General features: G+C 36.1%; 3 protein-coding genes across 3 annotated transcripts in view; 2 read left to right on the forward strand and 1 right to left on the reverse strand.

The window, feature by feature from the left end:
* The first annotated feature begins 7,764 nt into the window (after positions 1-7,764).
* On the forward strand, positions 7,765-21,101 carry LOC125651580 (coadhesin-like). The gene is made up of 10 exons (XM_048880237.2): positions 7,765-7,880; positions 11,147-11,233; positions 11,710-11,871; positions 13,651-13,809; positions 15,250-15,408; positions 16,593-16,763; positions 16,906-17,076; positions 17,272-17,442; positions 19,213-19,362; positions 20,934-21,101. Exons 1-10 carry the CDS (start codon positions 7,823-7,825, stop codon positions 20,945-20,947), a joined length of 1,302 nt encoding a protein of 433 aa, XP_048736194.2. The 5' UTR covers positions 7,765-7,822; the 3' UTR covers positions 20,948-21,101.
* Positions 21,102-22,030: 929 nt separating this feature from the next.
* On the forward strand, positions 22,031-23,533 carry LOC125651289 (uncharacterized). The gene is made up of 2 exons (XM_048879863.2): positions 22,031-22,364; positions 22,450-23,533. Exons 1-2 carry the CDS (start codon positions 22,263-22,265, stop codon positions 23,116-23,118), a joined length of 771 nt encoding a protein of 256 aa, XP_048735820.1. The 5' UTR covers positions 22,031-22,262; the 3' UTR covers positions 23,119-23,533.
* Positions 23,534-26,042: 2,509 nt separating this feature from the next.
* The window catches only part of LOC125649614 (uncharacterized), a 31,018-nt gene continuing 29,491 nt past the window's right edge, over positions 26,043-27,569 (reverse strand). The window contains exons 22-24 of the mRNA XM_056166845.1: positions 27,329-27,503; positions 26,472-26,594; positions 26,043-26,283 (exon numbers count right to left, since the gene is read on the reverse strand). Coding sequence (XP_056022820.1) covers positions 26,170-26,283; positions 26,472-26,594; positions 27,329-27,503 — 412 coding nt within the window. The 3' untranslated portion in view covers positions 26,043-26,169. The remainder of the gene's footprint in view (positions 26,284-26,471; positions 26,595-27,328; positions 27,504-27,569) is intronic.

Here is a 27,569-nt window from a genome sequence, read left to right on the forward strand (position 1 = left end):
GAAAGAATGTGGAATAATCTAGATGTATTTATAGTATCTCTAAACATCTATTCAGGCGAGGCATTCCTCTGTCACGGGGTTTTCTAACAGTGATCATGCAGTGCAATCAAATGACTGGTTAAAAATTAAATCTCAGGAAATTACCCCAATCATTTGATATCGAATTTTAACATGATTGGCTTATACGTTTAAGGTGAAAATACTATTGTCCTGTGAGTGATACAACAAATAAATCTATAGACGTCATTGCACTTTTCTCTAGGATTATGAGATTAAGGCTATATTTTCCTTTTATGTCTTACACTTTATATAACTCAACCAGATATTTTAGTTACATGTATTCATTTACTATATTTGATAGATTCGTTCTAGAAGAAACTCTTTTCAATTTTTTTCGTATGTGAAGTTTTCCGTTGATCCATTTTGGATGAAACTATATATATGCATTAATTAAAGAAGTCTTATTCTTGATTTTATATGGAAAACACGTTACTAATTCAAAGTAATCTTGTAATAAAACTCTATGCATATAGATATCAGAAATTACTTTGGAATGTTGTTGCAAATAAAAGTGTAATGTACAAATAAAGGTAAAATAATCTTAGCCTGAATATTTAACGAACGGCATAATTGACGTTACTTTTCATTCTGAATATGTTCAGATGGAGAGAGGTAGGAAAAACAGTAGGTAATGGTTATATCTACATATTCTGTGTAAGGTGGTCACGATCAATTTGTGCAACGCGTGTTTGGGTACTGCTGGTCGTGATTTAATCTTTGGTTTCGAGTGAACGGGATGAAATGTGAAGATAACGAACAGTGATCAATCTTACAACTCCTATAAGCAATACAAAATAGAGCTGGGCAAACACGGACCCCTGGATATACCAGAGGTGGGATCAGGTGCCTAGGAGGAGTAAGCATCCCCTGTCGACCGGTCACATCCGCTGTGAGACCTATATCTTCATCAAGTAAACGGAGTTATCCATAGTGAAAATCAGTGTACCAAGAACGGTCTAACAATCGGTATGAAACACGCCAGACAGCATTTGTCCCAATGATAGGTTGTATTGGCAAACTAGATCGTTATAACGACCATATAATTTGCGAAATGCTGACTTTAGAATAGACTGTTGGAACCCCATGCACCAGCAACTTGTTTGTCAGTAGCCTGCTTCGATTTAAAAACTGACAATAAGCAGAACAAGCTCTTGCATATCGAATCAGTTTAGAGATATAAACACCATGTGCAGGTGATAATGGAATATTCTACATAAATATGGAAAGTTGCTGATGAAGAAGCTGAAATCATCCCGTTTGTCATAGTGTTGAATTGTTAGTTTGCCGTTCATATATATTTTCAACAGAATATCTAAGTTTGAAGCAGAAGTGAACGATTCTGTGGTGTCTTTTATTTTGAGTTCACTGGGATATATCGAATCGACATATGACTGAAAATTATTGTTAATAGATAAAACGTCATCGATACATATCTACATGTCGAATTGAAGGCCACAGCAAGAGATTTTTTCTTCTCTCATAAAAGTTTTTGTTTAAATTCTATTTCATAGGAATATAAAAACAGGCCAGGTAACAAAGGAGCACAATTCGTGCTCATAGGGATTCCAACTCACTGTTCGAAGACCTGATCACCAAAGACCACGAAGATATTGTCAATGAGGTTCTCATGAGCATATTTTTTATATCAACTTCAGAGTACTTGTGCGTGGAATCATGGTGACTTTTAACAAAGTATTTTTTTGGATGACTGATCACTAGATAGGAATATTTTCGTTTTCCAGTTTTGTTGAAGAAGCAACTGTTTATGATATCAAAAAGTCTAGTCTTTAATTTATTGTGAGGAATGGTCGTATAAAGTGTTGAAAAGTGATATGTTTTGATGTTGATTTGAGAAACTTTTTGCGGTTTCAAATTTACTAAAAGTTTTTTTATATAATTTTTTCGAATCCACATTTGATTTACTACACTTCTGAGATGTGTAGTGGCACAGTACGTTTGAAGTATCCTTCACAGCTGTTCATATTTTCGTGAGGAGCAAAGATAGGGGCTTGGTAGAATATGTAATCTAGTAAACTATCATGTTATTCTAGATAACACGGATTTAATTGGAATTATTTCACCCTGGAAATTAGAACCATAGATTTGGTTTTTCCCAGGGTTATGTATATATCTAGCATGTGTTTGTAATATAACTTATATGCTAATTGATATTGTATCTGTATAATACCGCTGTCTTTATATATATTCTCAGGACCACAAAGTGAACAAGTTCTGAACTAATTGTGCTATCTTTTATGAATAAAGGACATCATTATTAATATTATTATAATAAGCAAGAAATAAATAATAGTAACTGGATTTTAAAATCTGGAAAATACTTAGTCTATATTTATTGTGGTGAAGTCAGTGAATTTGTTGATATTATGAGCCTGGTCTTGGTTATCAAATAACCAGTCTGTGTATCCAGAATATTTCCTTTCACTTTCTTTTGGAAACAGACCAATTTGGGTCATGGTGAATAAACACTATTGCCAAGTCATCACATCAGTGATTACTGTCATCAAAATTTGCAGTTACAGGCAAAATATTTTTGTTTCAGTAGAGGAACGGTGCTTGCAAAAATTTGTAGTTTCCCCAACATACTGCTTGTGGCAGACATCGCAACTGATAGATTGGTTTCTCAGGAAGCATCTTGCATCTGTAACCGCTAAACCTCTGAGTTATATATGCGTAATTGACATCTGAGGTTTGAGTAGGCTCTAAACTGTCCATTAGCTAAAGGGTTGTCCAGTCTAATCCTTACTATCCTGTCATGTAGGTTTCTTAATTAGCGTTGATTACCGGTCTGGATATTTCATTTCTTTGGATATGATTTCTTTGGATACTTCACCCCGATATACTGTTAAAGGCTAGAAAAAATAATTATTCGTATAGTTTGAAATGATCTATGCATGTGAAAGTTGAAAACGTTAGTAACTGTGATACTGTTCGCAGTCAGAACGCTGCAAATGCTATGTCATTTGTTTTCAATTGAAAAGAAATTGAGTTATAAATTTGAAAAAAAGAAACAAAACTGAAATATATTTAGCTATGCAATAAAGGAGTTACTAACTTACGTTGCTTAATATTAGCATTCAATGGTTGTAAACATTCACTTGGAAGTTTGCGAATATTTCCAACATCATTTATTTAGCCCCCTATTGTCCTCTAACTATCCAACTCATCTAACAAATCTACTAATCTGACCCAATGAACCAGAGTGACATTCGGTCGATGCCACAATATCGCATCGTGCGTTGTATTCTATTGTGACATGCTCGTGTTTTTCAAGGTTTGAAATGTGGAGGATATGGGAGCGTGTTCATAACTACCTAGGACGTTATTTGAATTTATGTTGTGTTTATTCCTGTCCGTAAAATGTCCCATAATGCAGTGTGCTGGATATCCGTGAAGAGATCCATGTTATCGCGTGCTTTCATGCTGATTTATGCAGGTTTTGGTACTATTTGTCGCCAGAAATTTACACGAAATAGCCAAAAGTCATGGAGATCAAATATATGCAGATTTCTGTTACAATCCGCAACACTCATCATCACCCTAATCACAAAACGATGACGTGAAAACACACATGGGGACGATATTGACAAATATGCACGTGTAAATCAATTTCTGTGGACCAGCAAAGAATTGTACCCCGTTAGCCTTTTTATTTCTTTTCATTGTATATGTAACTATATACGTTTCATATTCATTGTCTCAAAAAGAAAAGATCATAGAAAGTATACACTGATTATAGGCTAATATTCCCCCTATCTTCTGATTATTTCTACACTGTGTTATCATTTAGAAAACCACCATGTGTGTGTACAGGTTTAACTTCAGGTTCACTGAGGGCAGCGAGCATAGCGACATTAATATTGACACGGAATACACTTTAATGTGGGATTATCAGCGTCAATCAGACTCTTGTAAGAGAGATAAATGAACTGGTTGACATCTATTTTGAAACGAGTCAGTACTTTTCATTTATCAATCATACTAACGAATTAAACCCACACAAGCACCGATGTAGTAAATATGAAAATAGCATGGTCGTCAACAGAGTGATTGTGGGTCACAGTCATGGAAATGTGTCGTCTGTCTGTTAATCTTTTAAAATTTCGACTTCTAAAAAAGTTTCACAAATCATTCTTGAAGAATAGGAATGCAGGTTTTCAAATAAAATCCACTCCTCTATTTTAAGGGGACATAATGAGAAAATATTGAAAAATACAGTGTATTAGAAAATATATAATATTTTTCTGCGTATTCTCAGTTTTTAAATCGAAGCAGGCTACTGACAAACAAGTTGTTTAAAATCAGCAAATTCTATGATCGTTATAATGATCTAGTTTGCCAATTTAACCTATCATTGGGACAAATGCTGTCTGACGTGTTCATGGCCGTAATTGACACACTGATTTTGAGTACGGATAACGTTTACCTGATCAAGATATAGTGCTCACGGCGGGTGTGACCGGTCGACAGGAGATGCTTACTCCTCCTAGGCACCTGATCCTGATCCCACCTATGGTATAACCAGGGGTCCATGTTTGCCCAACTCTCTTTTTGAATGTTTTGTCCTACTAGTATATCTTGATCAGGGAAGCATATGAAAGCTAAGAAATGTACTATCTTCGGCACGTACATTGTAATATCAATTTGCATTATTATTAGCTGCAGAATTGTATTTCTCAGGGGGATTAGTACTTTAGCTTGATTGATATAAGATGTACATCAATTAAAAATAAGAAATTCTTCGACAGGGTGTACTACGATTTACTGTTTTTAAATCTGAGGCTACTTTGTTAATATGAGCTTTTTGCTTTCTACGTGATAAATAAGACTTGAACCAGTTTTATGTGATAGTTGTATATGGTTAACAGTATGAAAGACTCTGTAAGTGTAAATCCCCTTCGAAGTATTGCTCCTGATGTCATCCAAAAAGTGAACCATACAAAAGCAAGTGCGTTATATCACTAACTTGTGGCTTGAAGTTTAGAACCAGTAAGATTGTACCAAAAGCAGTTTTTCCTGACTCAAAGAAAGATGTCAACAGAGTTAGACCCAGAAATTACAATACTGACTGACACGTCGCCCATTATCCTTCGAGATATCAAACATCTGTCAAATGTACGGTCGTTAAATAGTCAGATTTGGTAAAGAAATGAAAATTCGTATACACGTACTCAAATTAAAGATGGCCATGTTCCATGAAGGGATATTTTTGATGATTCATTTTCAGATCTCATGTGCTCGATCCCAAACTGTTCAGTAAAAAACTATAAAACTTGTGATATATTGATCATTACAAATTCATATAGTAGTAATCTCACCGGATGTAGTTTCTGTACCAAAACATTCGAGAATTTCACCTGTAAATCTTCTAATGTTGTCTACGCTATTGAGTGTAACCTCGGTGGCTTATTTATGTCGGGGAAACTAAGGGTTTACTTAATAAAAGAATATCGGGACACATATTTCAAATAAATAATGGTGATAACCAACTTTATAAACATTTTAATTCTCCTAACAACTCCATCTTGTCCATGGGGGTCAGGATTCTAGACAAAATGTACCATCATACAAACAATCCAACTTTAAATACCCCTTTTTGTAGACAACGAGAAAATAACTGGATGAAGACTCTAGGTACTGCATTTCCATACGGATGTAATGATAATGTAAACAATGTCGGAAATTTGACTAGTCCACAAGGAAATAACGTGAATGTGTTGGGACATTTTTCAAATCCACAAAGACATAACGCAGTAATGGACGTCGTTCATATAAAAGACCAAGTATACACGATGCCACGCTTTATTCTCTTTTACATTATGTCAACAGACAATTAGGTCCACATGTTCGCACAAAACGTTACTCTGTTCCATTGATAGTTTTGAATTCGTTGTTAGAAGAAACCAAAGCCAGTCCATACTTGGATTTTTCAACACCAGAATATAGATTGAATTCTATGGTTATGGATGTTGTCCAATCACAGGTTCTTTAAACCACCGCAGGCTATCGACCATATTCCTTCCTAATCATGCCACCAGTTCCTTCAACTCATATTTACTAACAAAGGAATAGATGCCGTCAACATATGCAACATTCTTGGTTATAAAAAAGTCCAGTCTTGTATTTCAGCATATTTCATGATGAAGAATCAACCCTGCATTTCCTACAAATGTACCTCTACAATTGCGTCCAAACTTTTTAATAACAAAAAAACTTTGCAGTGCCTAGACATATACCATCTTATACTTAATTCACCTACGTGTTCTTATTCTTCGTCTTCTTTCAACTATAGTCATGCTGGAATATTAAAATCCAGTATTAGACACATTAATACAAAAGTACGTAGCATCTATCCTTCTGTGTTTAGTAAATCAGAAGTGATCAAAGAATTAGATGGTTACATGAGAAATATGTATTGGTTCTAGCTGACAAAGCTTGTAACAACATTTTCTTTCTTTGTAAGGCTCATTGTTGCAACTATTTTAAGCGAACTTGGTATTAATTCCACATTTGATAACTTATACTCCAACTGCCCTTTCAACAGATGAAATTCTTCAAAATCATTCTTCAGTTTTAAACACATTTAATATCCCAGTCGGATGAATATGAGTTACTGTGCATGTACTGGATTCCTAAACTTCACAAAAAACCCTTACATAGAGGATCGATTAAATGTTCTACCAAGCCCCTATCTTTGCCCCTCACGAAAATATTAACAACTGTGAAAGAGAAACTTCAAACGTACTGTGCCACAACATATGCCAGAAGTGATGTAAATCGAATGTGAATTCTAAAGATCTTTTAGTAAATTTGAAATTGCAAAACTTTTCTCAAATCAGCAACATTAAAACGTATGACTTTTCGACAGTTTATACGACCATTCCTCACGATAGATTAAAGAGAAGAGTTTTTGACATCATAGGCAGTTGCTTCTGAAACAAAAATGGAAAAAGGAAATATTCATATTTAGTGATCAGTCATCCAAAAAAATTACTTTGTTAAACTACACTCTGATTCCACACACAAGTACTCTGAAGTTGACATAAAGATATGCTGGAGTTCCCCATTGACAATAGTTTCGTAGTCTTTGGTGATCAGGCCTTCCAACAGTCTGTTGGAATTCCCATTTGCACGAATTGTGCTTCCATCTGAAAGAAAAATTGGATCTTTAAAAGCTAACATCATTTCAAATTTTGTAGGATTGTTAGTCATCATATGCAGTTCATCCTATTGCGCCGCCCTTTTATTTTGACAAATTTTACAGGAGTTATGGGACTTTGTTTTATTTGTACATGCTACACTATTTGGAATTTTTTTTGGACGCAACTCCTCCGAAACCGCTCAACGGATTTTGTTCAAATATTGTAGGATTGTTTGTCACCATATGTTGTTGATTATATTGCCATTTTGATTCGACAAATTTTACAGGAGTTATTGGGAAAATTATCTAAAATTCTCCTCATCTGAGTGAAATGTTTTCATGTAAAAAAAAAACCCAACAAAACAAAACCAACAGTGCGGTTCACTACGTTCATGAAAATATCTCCACATATATAAAAAAAAATAATAGATTTTCCAAGTAGGCAATTAATTTCGAAGTTTGATTAATGAATATGTATAGAAATATTGATGAAAAGATTATACAGTGTTTTCTTCTTTTGTCAAAAATCCATGTTTATGTGTGTTGTATATTTCAGCCATCTCATTTGATAAGCCACGTGTTTTGGGGTCAGTGCATTGTATAATGAATACGCTGTTGCTGTTCTTCGTTTGCATGGTTGTTTTGGTTATACAAAGAACACGTATGTATAGAAATATATATTTCTTTATTCTTTCTACACCAGAGCTATAAGTCGAAGTGGGCTTTATTACAAATCTGTTACATGCTTGGTGTGCAATCTCAACTCTTTTTTTTATATCCTTTTCGCTAGAACTGCCTCATTCCAACTAGGAAACTTGATATAGAGAAAAGGCTAGTTCTGGTAATTTAGTTGTCTTGGATGTGGAAAGTTGTCTTTGTCATAAATGTTGTAATTCAATAATCATTGGGCATTCATTCATCATCATAAATGATTTGAAATTGCACATGTATTTACTTCACATGTAAAATTAACAATATATATCTGATATTATCCTTATGCTTAAAAGAATCCACCGTGTGGACTTTTGTTGTTATTATTTCTCATTGATCCCCGGAAATTAATATCTATTGAGGTACAATAGTCTGAATAGCATTGATACGAACTGATAATCTAGTACTCAAATAGGTTATCATAACAGACATATTCGGGTCAAAAATGTCCGACATCGATATTCTCTAATCCATGTTTCGCCGTCTAAGATTATAAACAAGAGAATTCCAGACAACAAACGTTCGCCATAAGAATGAAGAATTCTTTTCTAACAATCCCGAAATTTTAACACTTATTGCCAATTTCAAAACCCACCTAATCATCAATTATATATGTAATCTAATAGTAAAATTCGTGAAAATGAATCTATTATATGTAGAAAACCATTCTGAATAGTATGGCGGCTTATTTCTGCCCCTGCGTGCAAGAGAATTTATGTCAACATGTAAGCTGATTATGTTAACAATAGATGCAACTTATTTATGTTGACATGCAACTTATTTATGTCGACATGCGAGATAAATATGTCGACATGCAACTTATCTATGGTGACATGCAACTTATTCATATTGACATGGGAGATAATTATGTCGACATGCAACTTATTTATGTCGACATGCGAGATATAAATAAGTTACCTATCAGCATAAATAAGTTGCATGTTGACATAAATAAGTTGCATGCTGTTATAAAAAAGTTGCATGTTGACATAAATAAGTTGCATGCTGACATAAATAAGTTGCATGTTGATATGAATAAGTTGCATGTTGATATGAATAGTTGCATGCTGACATAGATAAGTTGCATGCTGACATAAATAAGTTGCATGCTGACATAAATAAGTTGCATGTTGATATGAATAAGTTGCATGTTGATATGAATAGTTGCATGCTGACATAAATAAGTTGCATGTTGACATAAATAAGTTGCATGTTGACATAAATAAGTTGCATGTTGACATAAATAAGTTGCATGTTGACATAAATAAGTTGCATATTGATATGAATAAGTTGCATGCTGACATAGATAAGTTGCATGTCGACATAGATATTACATAGATCGACTATTGTACGTCAATAGATATTAATTTCCGGGGATCAATGAGAAATTATAACAACAAAGATCTACACATTGGATTCTTTTAATCAGAAACAGAATTTATTCAAAATCTCTCACTGTGGCCTTCAATTCGACATTGCGATATATCGATGACGTTTTGTCTATTAACAATAATAACTTTCATTCATATGTCAATTTGATATATCCCTGTGAGCTCGAAATAAAGGACACCACAGAGTCGTCCACTAGATATTTTATTGAAAGCAGACATTAACGGCAAACTGACAACTCAACTGTATGACAAACGGGATGATTTCAGCTTCTCCATCGTCAACTTCCCATATTTATGTAGCAATATTCCATTATCAACTGCATATGGTGTTTATATATCTCAACTGATTCGATATGCAAGAGTTTGTTCTGCGTATAGTCAGTTTTTAAATCGAGGTAAGCTACTGACAAACAAGTTGATGGTACAGGGGTTTCAACAGTCTCGATTCAAGTCAGCATTTCGCAAATTCTATGGTCGTTATAACGATCTAGTTCGTCAATACAACCTATCATTGGGTCAAATGCTGTCTGACGTGTTTCATACCGATTGTTAAACCGTTCTTGTTCTTGGCACACTGAGTTTGACTGCGGATAACTCCGTTTACCTGATCAGGATATAGGGCTCACGGCAGGTGTGACCGGTCGACAGGGGATGCTTACTCCTCCTAGGCATCTGATCCCACCTCTGGTGTGTCCAGGGGTCCGTATTTGCCCAACTATCTATTTTGTATTGCTTGTAGGAGTTATGAGATTGATCACGGTTCGTTATCTTCATCTTTCATAGATATGTTCCATGTCTGCATATTTATATCGCATGTCAACATAATTAAGATGGTACAGGGGTTTCAACACTCGATTAAAATCAGCATTTCGCAAATTCTATGGTCGTTATAACGATCTAGTTCGTTAATACAACCTATCATTTGGGTCAAATGTTGTCTTACGTGTTTCATACCGATTGTTAAGCTGTTCTTGGCACACTGATTTTGACCACGGATAACTCCGTTTACCTGATCAGGATATAGGGCTCACGGCGGGTGTGACTGTTCGACAGGGGATGCTTACTCCTCCTAGGCACCTGATCCCACCTCTGGCGTAAAAGTTTTGAGATTGATTGCTGATCGTTATCTTCAACTTTCATCAACATAAATAAGTTGCATCTAGCATGTTAGAAGTCAGACGTGGGCGATATTTGATAATTTTGGAACATTTTACAAATTCTTATCTAATTACATTTTTCTTGCATGTCAACATAGTTATGTTGCATGTTTACATAATTATCCTGCATGTCGACTTATTCATCTTGCATGTAGACATAAATTATAGAAAAATAACTTGTCTTCTTAATTATCTTGTATGTTAACATAAATAAGTCGCATAAACCCTTGGTGGTGTCAAATTCCTTTTGAGTACTGAAGATATGTTGAACCCCATCAAATTATGTGTATGAAGTTTAAAGGTAATCGCAGTAAAATAAGAATGTACTGTTATTATAAACTGTTATATGTAGTTCAGTATCCGGTTTATTAATTTTTTTACCTTCATTAATAATAATGGATGTCTTCTATCTGTAGACATGACCAAAGTACCCTGGTAAGAGAAATGTTAGCTTTTACAGAATCTGAAGTATTGCATTGCTCAGACGGATAGAGAAATGTTAGCTTTTACAGAATCTGAAGTATTGCATTGCTCAGGCAGATAGAGAAATGTTAGCTTTTACAGAATCTGAAGTATTGCATTGCTCATGCGGATAGAGAAATGTTAGCTTTTACAGAATCTGAAGTATTGCATTACTCAGGAGGATAGAAAATTTTTGTCTTTTACAGAATCTGAAGTATTGCATTGCTCGGGCGGATGGGTACAACAATGTAACCTAGACGCAAACCACAAAATACACTGCATCTGCGTTCCAAGTGAGTTGTGTAACACCATTGAATACTGTAGTTATTATTCAAGCCCTAAAAGAACCTGAGATATTTCAGCATATATTCTGCAGTAAAATATTTCTAGAAACAGTGATGATCTTAGATTGTCTTACATGTTTAGATGCTGTATGCCTTCTTTTCGGGCCTTAATGTTTGCTATGATCATTTGAGCTGCAGTAAATAATACCTAGTCATATTCAAAACTGCGCATACATGTAATTCACAATGAAATGAAACAGAATTTGCAAATAGTATTGACACCTCTCTCTCTCTCTCTCTCTCTCTCTCTCTCTATATATATATATATATATATATATTGTGTGTGTATATATATATATATATATATATTGTGTGTGTGTGTGTGTGTGTGTGTGTGTGTGTGTGTGTGTGTGTGTGTGAACAGCGACATGATAATACCAGCTTTTATAAAGAACATGCACGTGATAATATCAGATTCGTTTTAGCGACCCCTACTTGGACCCCTTGGGGTGAATGGACGTCCTGTACCGTTACTTGTGGGGAGGGGAATCACACACGATACCGAAGTTGTATAGGTCCACGTAATGGTAAATGTGTGGGGCCCACGGAGGATACACAGACGTGTGCAGGGATGACGCTGTGTCCAGGTGGGTCTCCTATCATATGAAAGAGTTTTTAACATCAGCACGAGCTGATTTAATGATGAGAGACATGATGAAATGTAACAAGTATATTATGTCAAAGAGGCAGCAATAATATGCAATTTTGGATAAGAAATATGATTTTCAAAAATTTATTTCAATAAATATGAACAAACGACTTTGAACACGGGAACTGCCGGTCACTAACTGGAAACTTCATCCACTGAGCTTCGATGATCGACAAAAAAATTGATCGATACAAATGTAGCCATCTTGTGACGTAGAGTCATAAAAAGATATAAGTCTTGTTGTTCTGTGCCACATTAAAGAAATTCTTGAAAAACTTGTCAAGTGCAATGCAAACTATTGAAACAAACTAACTGCATGCAGCCTGTTTTCCGTAGAACTTCAGATGATATGCGTTATATTATAATCATTTTCATTCATATGTTGATTCGATATATCCCTGTGAACTCAAAATAAAAGACACCACAGAGTCCTCCACATCTGCTTCGTACTTAGATATTTTATTGAGAATAAATATTAACAGCAAAATAACTCAACTTTATGATTTCAGTTTCTCCATCGTCAACGTATTTATGTAGCAAAATCCATTATCACATGCATATGGTATTTATACATGTATCTCTCAATTGATTCGATACACAAGAGCCTGTTCTACGTAAGATAAGTTTTTTTTAAAATCAAGACAGACTACTGACAAACAAGGTAATGTTACAGCGGTTTCAACAGTCTCGTTTAAAGTCAGCATTTCGCAAATTCTATGGTCGTTATAATGATCTAGTTTGCCAATACAACCTATCTTTGGGTCAAATCATGTGTCTTACCGATTGTTAGGCTGTTCTTGGCACGCTCGACTATGGATTACTCCGTTTACCTGATCAAGATATAGGGCTCACGGCGGGTGTGACCGGTCGACTCCTAGACACCTGATCCAACATATCGTATATCCAGGGGTCCGTGTTTGCCCAACTCTCTATTTCGTATTCCTTAAAGGAGTTATGAGATTGATCATTGTTCGTTATCTTTACCTTTCATACTTTTAGTTTAATTCTGGCCATTAAATTAATGTAAATAGATATTTGAGATTTGTTGAATTTTATCGGAAGGAATGCCCAGAGGGAGGTGTAATTGATTACGACTTGGGAAGAGGACTCGTAAAAGCTGTAGTTTTATTGTTGTAAAATTCTACATTCCACCATTCATACATTTTGGCAATTCCAGGGTCTTTGGTTTCATTCAAAGGCTTTTCATGATTCTTCATGAATTATTTGATACTTACTTAAACAATACCTCTTTAGACTACCAATATTTTTGTTTTGAAAAATCTTTATTTTAATTATATCTATTTTATACTTACAAACATTGTAGAGCGCATAGAAACCATATGTAATTTTGCGCTTTATAAATGAATAAAATAATAATAATAACTTAAACAATACCTTTTTAGACTACCAATATTTTCCTTTTGAAAAATCTTGATTTTAATGATTATCTATTTGAAAGTGGGATTTCGTACGTATTGCTATAGCTAAGGTGTTTGTTGTGTAGTCCTTGTCCTTTTAAATCAATTAACGAGATTCCATTCAATGCTTGAAAGTTATTTTTATTAATTCATTTCTGACATTAATTAAATTAACATTACAGGCATAATGGTACAACAAATATAGAGTTGTCATCACTACATTGTTTTCAAAAGAAATGTTATTTGGCAATTTTGTTCCTACTATATGTTAAAGAGTTCTTAACTCTTTTGTTCTCAAGGTACTTGGGGAAATTGGGGTGCCTACAAAGAATGCTCTCAAACCTGTGGTGGAGGACTTCAGATAAGGTCTCGGAACTGTTCAGCAGAGAACGGGTCCTTCTGTGTCGGAGACTCCATTTCTGTGTCAACCTGTAATACCCAAATATGTCCTGGTCCAGGTAAAAACTTCTCTATATACAGACAGACCAGACAGACATTAATAATCAAGTGTAAGTTTTCTGGATTACTACGAATCACGCCATTTATGGAAATATCACAGAGCTATCGTTAATTGAATCAAGCGCTTAGATTCCTTTTTAAGTTCCCTTGGTCGTGGCTAGGACAGGGTGGGTTTTTGTCATCACTGTCATGTCGATAAGAATGTTCCCTTGATGGTTTCCGAGACGTATTGTTACTTTTTTTTTTATATATATGGTCACCTTGGCTTTTGATTGATTGAGACAGCACCAGCTATCTCTTCAGAACGACTGGACCAATAGTTATTATGTAAAACTTATACGGTACCAATTTTGATGCACCAGATGCGCATTTCGACAAATAATGTCTCTTCAGTGATGCTCAACCGAAATGTTTGAAATCTGAAATAACAATGAATTGTAAGAGCTATTTTAGGGGAAAACAGAGTGCCAAAAAACTGGAGTCAAATTCGTCTTAGGATAAGAGCTATGCATGAGGGAGATAATCCTTAATTTTGAAATGAATTTCTAAATTTTACCACAGTTATTAAATATACATCCGTATTTTCAAGCTAGTAACGAAGTACTTAGCTACTGGGCTGTAGAGACCCTCGGGGACTAACAGTCCCCCAGCAGAGGCCTCGACCCAGGGGTCATAATGTAAAACTTATACATTACTATGTACAAGTGTTTCTGTAGTGGTCTCGAAGCTTCACGTTGCAATGTGAAATTCAATATTACCGCCAGGGCGTTTAATAAGCTGAAACAAATCCAATTTCCTCTGCATACTAAGCCACCATAAATGTACTCGGTGCAATGATTTTTCTCTAGTAGAAGTGTCTTTACATTTTTGAGGAATTCGAATTTCAGAATGGCCGTCATGGCATTTAATTGGCTGACTAAACATAAACTTCTCCAGAATTGTTGCAATCCTAAGCACCATCCGTTTTACGAATCTCTACATCAGTCCATCTGTTTAGGACTTTCTGTTTTATTTCTATCAACAATAGCTTCACATTACTTACTATTAGACTTAAACTATTATATCTAAACACTTGCACATAAATGAGCATGCATTCAATAATTATTTGATCGAAAATACCATTAATATTAATAAAACCTTTTGAAGATATTTCATAAATATCTATAACAGAAGAGTTACCTCATTTACATATCAAAATAAACAAATACATGTATAAACTGGGGGGGATTCGTGCGGTACCTCTTCAACGGATGCGTTGGGGCCTAAGAAACTATTGATTTTTTTTTTTGGGGGGGGTCTATATACACACTAAGCAGGAGTTTTTATCATTGATAGTTTATAGGTAGATTCTCTTAGGCACACCTACCTAGTTCGCCTTTTTAGATTTTGTGTTAGGTTTCGTTGTAAATGCATGCTAATTAAAAACGTGTTTTCTCAAGGTGTTTGGGGAAAATGGAGTGCGTACACAGATTGCTCTAAAACCTGTGGCGGTGGACTTAGGACGAGGTCCCGGAATTGTTCGGCGGAGAGCGGATCCTTTTGTATCGGGGACTCCCTTCAATCAGCTACTTGTAACACCCAAAAGTGCCCTGGTCCTGGTAAATATATACAAACACATGCTGTTCATTGAATACGTGTTCTTTGCTAATTACCGTGGTATCAGAATCCAGGTTTGTACTGTATTAACGGTTAAACAATTTTAGGTTCTTTAAACATTTCAATGGTAGGTAACATCTGTGGGTAAAAGGGAGAAATTGTGAATAGATGGCATGCATAGCCAACACCCCCTACCCACCACCCTCTCCCGAACACCCCATAGGTCATTAGCCAACATCCCCTACCCACCACCCTCTCCCGAACACCCCATAGGTCATTAGCCAACACCCCCTACCCACCACCCTCTCCCGAACACCCCATAGGTCATTAGCCAACACCCTTTACGCACCACCCTCTCCCAAACACCCCATAGGTCATTAGCTAACACCCCCTACCCACCACCCTCTCCCGAACACCCCATATATCATTAGCCAACACCCCCTACCCACCACCCTCTCCCGAACACCCCATAGGTCATTAGCCAACACCCTTTACCCACCACCCTCTCCCAAACACCCCATAGGTCATTATCTAACACCCCCTACCCACCACCCTCTCCCGAACACCCCATAGGCCATTAGCCAACACCCCCTACCCACCACCCTCTCCCGAACACCCCATAGGTCATTTTCCCATACAAACGTATGAATTTCAAAGGAAATACTTTATTAATAGGGTTTCTTTGATACGCATACACACATACCATGTACACTGTAAATTATCAAAAACAGGCACAAGTAGCATTAGTCAAATGGTTACACTTGACCAACATCAGGAATGTTATGGCTAGAACCAATGTCATATATGTTCAAACCAAAGTATGGGAACTGTTTGACGACGTATGAATGAAAGGTGAAGATAACGAACAGTGATCAATCTCATAACTCCCAATACAAAATAGAGAGTTGGGCAAACATGGACCCCTGGACACACCAGAGGTAGGATCTGGTGCCTAGGAGGACTAAGCATCCCCTGCCGACCGGTCATACCTGCCGTGAGCCCTATATCTTGATCTCTCTGTATCGGAGACTCTATTCAGGTCATTACTTGTAATATCTAAAAATGCCCTGTTTCAGGCAAGCATAAATTCATACGCATTAAGCAGGTAATTATATCTTGTATACTAAATATATGTTAATTCAATTTAATTCCTTTTTCCTTGACACTTTGCCCTTGTTTACAACAGTTGATGGCGTGTGGTCGGCCTGGGGCAGCTTTGGAGCCTGCAGTGTAACCTGTGGGACAGGGATCAGATTTAGAACAAGATCATGTTCTAACCCAGCACCAACAAATGGTGGATCCGATTGTTCTGGACACAGTGAAGATGCAGTGATATGTACAGAACAGTTATGTCCAGGTGTGTTCCTCAGGGATTTTATTCTTGGTCCAAAAAGGGTGCTTTTAACAGTTTTCTTTTTCTTCTTCAAATCATTTACCAGAAAAATCCGTTTTACTTTAGTATGTATTAAGTTGTATTTTTTTGTACTTCACTATTGAAGTGGATGGTGGTTGGTCAGAGTGGAGTGGCTATTCACATTGCAGTGTCACGTGTGGAAATGGTTTTAAAATACGAAGGAGAACGTGCACAAATCCGCAACCTAGCGGCGGTGGCGCCGACTGTGTAGGGGTGAATGAACAGGGACTGCTGTGCACAAAACAGGCATGTCCAGGTATTTCTGATCACTGATACTAATTTTCTTCAATTTCTGTTTTTAATTTTTTTTTAAATGTCTACTTATCTATTTTTTAACATCAAACCATGCAGGAAAAAAGAGAGACGAAAACAATATCCACTATTTATGGAGAAACATTTTAGAGACATTGTTGAAGGTTTTGCACGTTGACTTAACATAATGTCATTTTAGTTGATGGTGGATGGAGTGTCTGGTCTGATTACAAACAGTGCAGTGTATCCTGTGGTGGTGGTCACAGACTGAGACATAGGTCATGTGACAATCCACCACCATCTTATGGGGGACAAGACTGTCCTGGAAACTCCACAGAGTCCGAAATGTGTAATATCTCACCTTGTCCAGGTATAGAATTTGTTTTTGTCAAGGATGATGTTTACCCCATGTGGATGTGAGGTTGTGGACTTGAATGTTAATTTGGTTAAGTAATCAAGTTTCCATTACCTAACAGTGGTTTCTGGATATGGGCCACATACGAAAGTGCAAGAGCAATTAGTTAGTATAAACAAGTTGTTGTGATTTCAAGCAACAAGATTCTAGTCTTTTTCAATTTGAAGCAAGCAGCGCGACTCGTGATTTTCGGGTTTTCTCTCCGTTACACTGCATTCAACGCTCGTGATTCAAACAAAAGGTCACCGATTCTGGTCAGTCACTGAAATAGAGCAGTCGACGATACAATCAATCATCTCGCTTGCACTTTGTGTTTTGCTACTACAGCATTAAAGTCGATAACTGATAATTGAATTTTAAGATCATAATAATTATTCAATATACATGTATGTTGCAAAACAAATTTATGAATGACTGAAGAACATTTGTCATTCAATATAAGGTAGCAGGGGACAGTTTCGCACTATAGGCCCGGTCAACTTTTTCAAAAAATGGAATTACCCCGTATTTGAAGTGATATTACATGTGTAAAAATGTATACAATAATTTTAGGATGCATGTCAAATGTAGCTGAGTGCTTAGTAAAAATGTTGATATACAACATGTAGGTGTCACCATGATTCCTAGCATATAGATGGGTGCAAATACGAAACTAAGACACGTGGTCAGTTGCTGAAGAAATTCCGGTGAAAACATGCAGGGTCTAGCAAAAGGTCTGTAGCTGTGAGGGAAGGTGGATGGCCCCATATGAGAGGTAGATTTTTGAGAAGGGCAGATAGGGTTCTTGATTGTGCACAGTGTCTAAATCCCCATGTTTGGTACTGTGATGGTGTGGGGGTGGTGCGGATTAGCCCAAATGAGGGAAAATCAAAGCAAAAAAGGGGAACCTGCTCAGAGCATGTTTTGTGCACCAGCACCAGTATTTATAGATGACATGTAATTTAGGGTCATAATTTATTAACTACACTAATATGAAATACAAGTATGGACATAAAAGGGAAATATGATTTTTCATTAGTCTGTCATAATCTGACTTTGGTGTATACCCCCTATCCACATGTTTCAAAACCAAAGAAACTGTCCCCTGCCACCTAAATCAATCGTTTGCATTCCGAGATCGATGCACATGTACATTGTAAACAAACAAGTTTACCCTCTTCCACGAATGTGTAGTTTTATTGGACTGTGTATTGAAAGCAGTTGATATAACCCGTCAACATCAAACGAAATACTTGAAGTATTTTTTCAAAAGAGATCTAGTATACTCTACCACCTCACCTTTTTCGTCAGCAAAGAGTCCGTTTCGGAAACTGCATGACGTCACGGAGACCTAATTCGTAGCTGTATAGGTAAACGATCGGCTGTATATTTCTGGGCCGTAGTAGAATAGAAATAATGTTCTTCTACCCTAGGATGATGCAAGATAACCTCCTTGGTCTTGAAATGTTGTTTGAAATATAAAATCCTTGGCTAACACCTCGATTTTTATATTTCAAAACGACATTGCTCAACCTCGAAGGTCATCCTCCAAAATACACGAAAATGCGATCTTTATTTATTGAGTATATGACTCTATTGTATTTAATGATCTTTCGAAGATTGTCGTACATGACATGTATTTCACTGTAAACAAACTGCATCAAAGTAACATTATTTTATTTATTGATTTCATATAACTATTCATATTTTAATTGTAACATGTATTTTGTTTTAAATCTTTGACAGACTGGAGCACTTGGGGGACGTATAGTGCGTGCTCTAAATCATGTGGAGCAGGGTTTCGATATAGGTTTCGAACATGTCCTGTCCAGAACAAAACTTTATGCATTGGACTGAATTATCAGTACGCTTCCTGTGATCTTGGAGCATGTTCAGGTAAATAAAACTCCTTTTTAAACGACCAAAATTTGAAGTTTGTTTTTAAAAACTAAATTAAAAACGAACCTTAGATAACAAACTGTGACGCTTCCCGCCGACAAACTGTTCGGGAAGCGCTAACGCTGGCGTGAAGCATGAGCCGTTCATACTCTTACACTGTATGTATTTTAAAAATGAAATTTATTTCTTAATTATCTTTATTATCATTATCTCCGGTCGTGACAAATTAGTGATCAGGGTGCTCGTTTCGCTACCAGGATGATCCATGGTGGCTGCGTCAAACATTGGACATTTTAATTAGGTAGTGATTATTCCCTGGCGAAGCATTGAAAGTGACGAGATTTAAAACCAAAGTACCCGTATTACAGTGGATGTTGGCACACCAAGGACCTTCATTACTACCTCGTTGAGCATCTAGTCAAAAATTTGTAGCACTTTATCTTCATTTGGTAACGTCCTGATAATGAGTGAAAGATTCTCGAATGTCCTCGTCCGACAGTCATTCGAAGAAAAAGTAAAACTTAGGCTATTTCCATGTCGTCGTCGTTTGAAGATAATAAAATTCAATAGAGATGACAAAGGGTTTGGTTTTTCTTAATGACAAAAGTTAAAACTTAACCAATTGTATTCACCCACGCATTACTTTTCCAATTTGCTATGGTGCATATACTTGACAGACGGGAACAAAACCGTACGCTCATTCGGTTCGAGTTTATTTCAGTCTGTTTTGCATCACATTTATATTCAATTCTTGTAGTTTTGTCGTGCAGACACAGATTATCTACTCCAGTCACAATCAACGAATTAAAACACATTTATTTTTCTCATTTTGAAGAATGTCGGCAATTTAATATTAACTTCCGATACTAGTACAAGAAGCTCTCGCTGTAAAGTGATTTACATAGCATTTTATCAAGATAATCACCGAAGAACTAGAACTTAATTTTTAATAGTGGCATCGTGGATACTCGTATGGAACCCCGAGAGGATTCGTGTTAGAATAGGCCCTCATTACCTCTTACTTGTCGTAAGAGGCGACTAAATGGGCGGTCCTTCGGATGAGACCGAAAAAACTGAGGTCCAGTTTCACAGTAGGTGTGGCACGATAAAGATCCCTCCCTGCTCATACGCCGTATGCGCCGAACATAGGCCTGCATTTTGCAGCCCTTCACCGGCAATGGTGACGTCTCCATATGAGTGAAATATTCTGAAGAGGGACATAAAACAATATTTAATCAAAGCATCAATCGCACAGTTTTTGAGGTAATATCTGGAAGACCCGTGATTCCCATTTCTAAATGCCGAGAGTTTGGTGAAGCAGCAATCATTACGTATTTGAACGTCTTAGGTTTAACTCGGCCATGGCATGAACGGCGCTCGAACTCACGATAACAAATCGAACGCTCTTCCACCGTGTTACCACTACCGGTGGAATAGTATATGAGATGAATAGAATATCTACGATAGAAAATTATATATTTTCTTAAAGCTTCTTTGAATAAATTTCAGCTCTTTGAATAACGGAAATGTGAATGTGAAATGATCATAATTCTATTTTTATTTTACAGAACCGTTTGGATAAAATAATGTATACTTTTCACAACAAAAACGTTGGACCTTGCATGAAACATTTGATTGTTGTTTATTCGTACACGTGATCGATTTTTTTAAAATACACATTACGTTATACTTACACATAGTTATGTTGTTTTCAAAAATAAAATCTTATGTATACATTTGTTGTATTCCTTTGATGCACAAAAACGCCAAACATGTATTTCCTTCATTTTTGAATAATCAAAGGTCACACCTCAGACGACGACGGGAAGGGACATCGATCAGATAAAAACGTACGACCAGGATGCAAAAATGATATCAGTAGCTTAGGAAGGAAGGCTAGCTCATTATTTATGTATTTAATTTTGCAATAAGAAATCCACAGCAACATGATTAGATATGTCTAGTTGTAAGTCTCCGTCCCATTCGAATTTCCCTCAAACGTTCAACTCTTTGCTTCTTCTCAACCGGTCTATCTGAAATGACCACGCTCTTTCAAATTGATGAAGACAGAAATTATCTGTACAAAATGATGAAAATATTAATCCTAATCAGATTCCACCAATATTCAGCATAACAAACACCCTGTTGCTGGATCACTGCGCTCAAAATCACACGGCCTCTCACCTCTGTCGGCGCGGGTTCGAATAAGTGAGAAAGTTTCCCAGTTTACTTTCGGAAGGTCGGTGGTCTCTTCCCAGGTACATTGTATCTGGTTTCTCTCTTCCACCAATAAAAGCTGGGCGCCACCATATAACTGAAAATTTGTTGAGTGTGGCGGAAAACACCAATCAATCAATCAACTGGATCACTGCGTCTTCAAGATTAGCGGTGAGTATTTTAAAATAGCACTTTCTAAAATTTCCTAAATCGTCTCAAATAAATATATAAGCAATAAATGCCTGTCTTAAAAACATTCACTGCGCTAGGAAGTAGGGCAGCATGTGAACAATTCTATTGAGGAGCCCCTCACAGGATTTGATCACGTGACCGCCTCTTTTCATATATCCCTGTGATCTTTAGTATAGGGAAAGTTATATATATGTATGCACTCATTCCAATATAAGAATTTTTACATTTTTTAAATGCAGTGAGTACTAAATACGGATTCCCTCAAAGTCAGATTCTCTATATAGAGTAAGCCTTGGATTCCCCCCTCGCTAAGTACAGAATACAGTATCAAATTCTTTTTTAAATCGTTAAAATTGGATATCCAGTAATGACCATTACAGGTTTCCCTCCATTGTACAGTCAAGGGTACCATGACGTTCAAATTGCACGTGTTAATTCCTATTCGTTGCGTCATTTCCTTGTGACGTCATCGCACACAGTTTTTCAAAATGAAGTTATCCAAGACTTCAAAAATATCGATATGGACGTCTAGTTTGGTGACAATAGCTTTTCTCTGGTACATATACAAAAGGAAATATTCGGTAATGTACGAAACCTTTAAAATTCTATTTTCTTGATTATACAAACTTCTTATATACGCTTTCCTACTTGTTTTAATACTATTTACATTTGCAGCGACATTTTAGAAGAAAGGTAATTCGGCTTTTATATACTTCCTTATTAGAAGATGATGAAGATGATTCTGACGATACTTTATCGTCTACAGCATTAACAGATGATGACTATGAAGTGGAAATAAGCAATGTAAATGTTGAGGGGAGTGATGAAATTGTGAAGGACAAAATCCTTAACACAACAGAAAATAGTGAGGACACAAATCCAAACTCAACAGATAACACTGAAATCACAAACCCGAATTTAGTGGAGTATGAAGAAAGCATAGAACCAGATGGAGTGGATGACGCCGAAAGCACGTGTTCATCTTCATCAGAAAGTCTTGATCTTGCCACACCAGAAACAACGTCCTCTGTGTCCTCTACCCAGAATGAGAGAGTTAAAACAATGAAAAATTCAGTATTGAAAGTAGATATTGACGAAATTCAATCTTCTCTTGATGCTCAAATTTCCTCTCCTGTAGTTCGGACACTGTGTACAAATAAAGAATCGGTACAGAACGCGGAAAAATGTCGATCGACGGACGAGTTTCCATTTCTAATGGGTGGATCGACAGTGTGCGAGTATATCGGTAACAGTTATGAAGAAGTTGTTACTAAAAATAGTCCCAATACTGGAGTATTACGTGTACATGTTAACAATTCTTTAGTTGATGTGCACACTAAATAATTTCTGCAAGAGATGCATATAAATTGATACCGCCGTAATAAATGATACTACATGTAATTTTATGAAAATATATTTCCAGGACCAGGGTATTTGTTGTGGCATATGAAAACCTGATGAGCTTAAACAGGAGTGTGAAAAAGGAAATTAAAGTCGTAGTTACGAGATTGTATGTCGTCAAAAAGTCGTTATAACGAGATCTAAAAAGTTAAAATCCCAACTTTTTAGAGTTGTAATAACGAGATTTTAAAAATCGTAATTACGACTTTAAGAAAATGAAATAACATTTATCGATATTACAATGTTTTTGTAATATTTTGATAATATGTTTTTGTCTTTGATATCTTTACAAATTGTAATGATTTTGATAGCCCTCATGAATACGCCGCAGTTTTGTCCAGTACGTATATGAATCTTGATAAATGCAGTACGTCTATTTTGACAACTAGAAATTCCAACAGAAATGAAAGTAGAATGTAAATGTAAAATTAATTTCAATTTTGAAAATACACGAGGGTAGGAACTGCGACGCTTCACGGGGGCATACTTCATGAACCGCACGTATTTCCCAAAATGGAGGAAATGGTACATGTAATGTTTTATTTTACCCACCATATTAACCCGTTCATTAATTTCATTCTTTTAAATCATGCGTTCAAGTAGGCAATAGATTAAATAAGCGTAGGTGTAATTAGTTTGATTTCGCCAAAATTCAGGTTTTTAGTGTACATTAGATGCAACTATTCAAATATAATTGCATATCTAAATTTCAATTGCAAAATTTTAGCTAGTTAATTACGACTTCAGTTATATTTTACATTTTTTTTATCTCGTTAATACAACTCGTGAAGTCGTACATGTACATGTTGTCGTAAATACGATTTTTTAAATCTGTTACTATGACTTTTTATCTCTTTATTACATATTGGGAGTACTTTCTGTTTTAAAATTCACTCTATTATGACCTCACTAGGCTTTAGTAAGTGGCACATTGATTTTACATAATGTCTACGAGCGACCGTGAATTATAGTTCATGGCTGCTATTAAGAGTTTATGTATGGGAATTAACGTTTACTATGGTTTGTGATATCAAACTTCGCCTTTAGAATGACACATGCATTATAGATAAAACAATTAAACATAACGCAGGTGGACTTGAAAGTCATTAATGGGGAGGATTCCTAATACGCAATTTCCGAGTTGCCCAATAGTTCTTTCCCTTTGTGGAACTCTTACGCACAGTGAGACGCAAAACATACTTTCGCCCACACGCGATGGGTACAAATTCATATATTGCCTAAAGGATGATTATCAGACATCAAGCAATCACCCAAACTGCTGGGACACACAATTTTAGTAAGTTTGTGAGTATTTAACAATAAAATAGCAAAAACCGATAATCACCATTTTTCTTTGATTAAAGTATCACTAACGCAGAAGAGGAAATAAAAAAATAACTTATTTCATATATGATTTAATGGCCTAATGAAACAAATATTATTCTTCATATGGTCAGTTTAATGTATACCAACGGCTGATATAAACAAAATTTACGCTTTCATAACGTTTATCCTTATTTACATAGCTAGTCTATAATAATATCATGTATACATCTTGTACCCACCCAAGCGTTCAACAGAATACAGAACGTATTTCCATCACAGAAGAACTGATATCTCGGAAGTTGCGTATTACTGAAATACATCAAGAGGATACCGACGACATATTATACTTCTGAGCGCGTAGTCGTCAAACCGACCGGACCGCTTCGGAATGCGAGTCTAATACATGTAGTATGTATGTATCTTGTTTAACGTCTCACTCGGGAATTTTTCACTCATATGGAGACGTCACCAAGACCGTTGAAGGGCTTCAAATTTAGGCCTATGATCGTCGCTTACGGTCATTGAGCAGTGAGGGTTCTTGAGCGTGCCACACCTACTGTGACACGGGGCATTCGTTTTTAAGGTCATCTTCGAGGACCCGTGACATTTACACCTGATGCCGAGCGTTTGGCGATGGAATTGTCACTACCTGTTTTAACTTAGGTCTGTCGCGGCCGGGATTCGAATCCCGGTCTTCCGCATGCGGGGCGAATGCTCTAACCGCTAGACCACCGCAGCGGAGTCTAATGGATAAAACAAATAGTAATTCAGTTTTAGTTCAAATCCTGTTAAAGAGGAATCGGACATCGGAGAAATCTTATGGAAGGAAAGTAGAAGATGCTAAATGTGTACAAAAACAGTGATGTTTCTCTCTTTCTCTCTCTCTCTCTTAGTAATTGACAGTTTTATTTATCTCATTTAGTAAAAAATACAATTTTTGTAGAAAGTAATCTAAAAAAGAATTTACAACCAATGCTAGATTCGAATCGACGATCTGCAGATCTACACGTTCACCAGTTATAAATAAGGAAGACAGTACTGGTGTCTGTTTTTTTCCCATTTGTGTTTCAAAAGTCCTCCATTATGACGATATATCATTCCTCTTTAATTAAGTTACCGAACTAATCTAAAATCAAAACTAGTTTCTATTGGAAAAAAAATTGCGTGTGCAATGTTTTTTAATGTAAAATTGGTGTGCCATACTGTTGTGCCGTTTGTTGTTTGTTTTGTTTTTGTTTGTTTTTTAAGAGTGTATACACGTACATTATCTACCTATCTATTCATCTTTCTAAATCACTAAATACCAACAACTCCCGATACCTGGAACTGTCGGAAAGGATAGGTCGTACCGAAAAGACAATTTAATTGTTACTGTTGCTGGTCATTTTAATGTTTTGTGTGGTGAGAGAGAAACCAACACAAAATTTTAAAAAATTGTCATGTGTTTAAATTTGGTGGTTGATGGCATGTTTAAATTTGGTGGTTGATGGCATGTTTAAATTTACTGGTTGATGGCATGCAGTAAATTCACAACAAGGCAATTTCTTTTTAAGTTCAAATTTACAACATTTTCAGACTTCTTAACAAATAACTTGCTGTAATCAAAGAAAAGGGAAGAAAAGTTAGTGAGGGCAATAGAAGGTCCCACGTCCGTGAGCAGCAGACATTTTATGTATCTGGCTTTTCATCCATCATGGCGATAGGATTGACAAAGCTGGTGGGTCTCGCCTCTAAATTGGATGAATCTTTCTCAACAACAGACGGGTCTGTAAACATCGACTCCTGAAATAAAAGCGTGTTAATGAATAAGATTAGCTCGACGACCAAATCATCCATGCGTAAAACATAAGACAACGTTTTTACGACATTAATTTCATCAACAATCGAAATATTATTTTCATAATGTTTCACATATTTTCATGTTAACAACTGTAAGTGACAAAAATTCGAATTAAAGATAAACGTTTTACATTGAGGGGGGCGTTGTCGTATAGTGGGTTGTCAAAGCCCCGTGAGGAATCAAGTGCGGGTTGTTCTTCTTGTTCCAGACCCAGAGAACTTGGCATCATCTCTATATCCATAGGCTTCTCATTCTGTTCAATGAAAACACTAAGAATGATTACGATATATACATATACTAGGTTAAACACTAAGAACGATTACGATATATACATATACTAGGTTAAACACTAAAAATGATTACCATATATACATATACTAGGTTATTTTCACCTCTTGTTTTTCCCCGACCTTCTACACTATTTATAAGGCGTGAAATTATCAAATTCATAATTTCGCCCACTGACAACAGGGGCGAGTATTTTTCTGTACATATTTGAAATACTCGTTCAATTTTCCGGGACTATTTTCTTTTTCGATTGATGATATTGAGTTACTACGTAACGGAATATGGAGTTGTTTGGAGCTAGATCAAAAGACCCAAAGGATGGTCACCTGAACCAAATCAGTCTCTAACCAGAATAGTTGTGTAACGGTAGTCTAAAGTCACTTGCCTCTAGTTATAATTAGATATGTATTACCAAGCAAATCTTAAACAGAGCAATAAATCACAAGTCACATTGACAATCTCCAAATTCTGACTACAGTAAAAATACTTTAGTAAGAAAACAGATATAGTGAATTTACAGATACAGAGAGGATATCTGGATCCCGACATCATTCATAAATTAATCAGGATATGGCGAATTCATAGTTATATATTCAAGAAATACAATTGTATTTCCCCTGACGCATTTTAAAAGTAAAATGTATTTTTACCGGTTGATACCAATTTTTGTACCGCATTCAATGGACTGTTTACACTTACTTCAAGGGGGTTGTTTCCATACATCGGATTGTCGAAACCTTGAGAAGGCCCCACATTCTCCGGTCCACCAAACCGGAAACCAAAAGATGGTGGAACTTCCACACGCGGCTTTCGGAAGTTCGGTTTTTTAAAGGTGATCTTATCAAACACTTTAAATCCTAGGTCATCAGTAGTACTGCAAACATAACAATAGTGCACATCTAGAGAATTGCAATTCATAAGCAAAAGATACATGCATCAT

The sequence above is a fragment of the Ostrea edulis genome, chromosome 5 (genome assembly GCF_947568905.1).
Source record: "Ostrea edulis chromosome 5, xbOstEdul1.1, whole genome shotgun sequence".
Classification (NCBI taxonomy): Eukaryota; Metazoa; Mollusca; class Bivalvia; order Ostreida; family Ostreidae; genus Ostrea; species Ostrea edulis.